Source organism: Austrofundulus limnaeus, unplaced genomic scaffold (genome assembly GCF_001266775.1).
Source record: "Austrofundulus limnaeus strain Quisiro unplaced genomic scaffold, Austrofundulus_limnaeus-1.0 Scaffold656, whole genome shotgun sequence".
Lineage (NCBI taxonomy): Eukaryota > Metazoa > Chordata > Actinopteri > Cyprinodontiformes > Rivulidae > Austrofundulus > Austrofundulus limnaeus.
This window is the reverse complement of record NW_013953058.1, coordinates 39612-41029: the sequence shown is the minus strand read 5'-3', so window position 1 is coordinate 41029 and position 1418 is coordinate 39612. Positions and strand designations below refer to the sequence as shown.

Genomic DNA, 1418 nt, shown 5'->3' with positions numbered 1-1418 from the left:
TATATATATATATTTTTCAACATATCAACAAAGTTTTGCGCACATTTGCAATGGAAATGCTGCTAGTGAATGAGGTATGTTGAAGCAGGGAAACCAGTGCAACATGTAGGATGGAGGCCTGCAGGACCAGGACTGGATCACCCTGCTCTAAATACTTTAAAATACGCTGCAGTATGAAGACAACATGACTGTAAAGAATGTTTGACACCTGCAGAGCCCTAACTTTACTGCAGATGAGATCAGAGCTGGGACCTGTTCACTGCACAGTTAAAGGTTAAACATGATCTGCTGCCAAGCTTTGTTTCTAAAACTCTGTTCAAACTTCTGCATTATGTAACAAACACTTCCTGTTTCAAAATGACGCTGCAGTGGCTTCAGATGCTGCGTGGACTTGATGAAAACAACTTGTTTCAGTCGACCTCATCATTTATTGTCCTGATTTAGTTTTTCTGTGGAACCCTTTGACCAGTGCAGTTTGTATTTTCAGCAGATATTCAAACTGTCCTGGTACACGCAGGGAGAAACCAGAACAGGAAGTATGTAGTAGTCTGTTCACGCCCACTTTGTACCGCCTCCTGTTTGACTTGAAACAGATGAAGAAAAGGAAATGAGAGGATGAACATGTTGCCTGAGAGAGCAGGTCGTCTTCATGTCGCTGTGTACATGTACCTGAGGTGTTGTGTGTTTGTGAACGGTGGCCAGTCTCAGCTCACTGACTCTTTCCTTCTGTCCTCTGTCGTCTCCGTCTCCATGCAGTCCTCCAGCTCAAGCTTCAGCAGAGACGCACTCGAGAGGAGCTCGTCAGTCAAGGGATCATGCCTCGTAAGTTTAACATCACTGTCACACTGCATTACACTGTTTACTGATATGTTGTCAGAATAATCTGGAGTTTCCTTTAACCCTTTGTGCTGCACACATCTGTATAAATACACACATCTGTATAAATACACACATCTGTATAAATACACAACAGAGATCACTTTTATTAACTGTGAGTGATGTTAGGATTATCAAGCTGCACACTGATCCCTCTAAAGAAGGACTCATTATTTTGACCTTCTGCTGTCACACATGTAGTCCTGTAGCCCACAGTTAGTCCTGTAGCCCACAGTTAGTCCTGTAGCCCACGGTTAGTCCTGTAGCCCACAGTTAGTCCTGTAGCCCACAGTTAGTCCTGTAGCCCACGGTTAGTCCTGTAGCCCACAGTTAGTCCTGTAGCCCACATTTAATCCTGTAGCCCACATTTAATCCTGTAGCCCACAGTTAGACCTGTAGCCCACATTTAATCCTGTAGCCCACAGTTAGTCCTGTAGCCCACAGTTAGTCCTGTAGCCCACAGTTAGTCCTGTAGCCCACAGTTAGTCCTGTAGCCCACAGTTAGTCCTGTAGCCCACATTTAGTCCTGTAGCCCACATTTA

The 1418-nt window shown here is 44.6% G+C and overlaps 1 protein-coding gene across 1 annotated transcript in view; it reads left to right on the top strand.

The window, feature by feature from the left end:
• The window catches only part of mrtfab (myocardin related transcription factor Ab), a gene marked incomplete in the record, with an annotated part of 88099 nt that overhangs the window by 50625 nt on the left and 36056 nt on the right, over window positions 1-1418 (top strand). Inside the window, 1 exon segment of the mRNA XM_014027503.1 lies at window positions 757-822. Within this exon segment, the coding sequence (XP_013882957.1) occupies window positions 757-822 (66 nt within the window).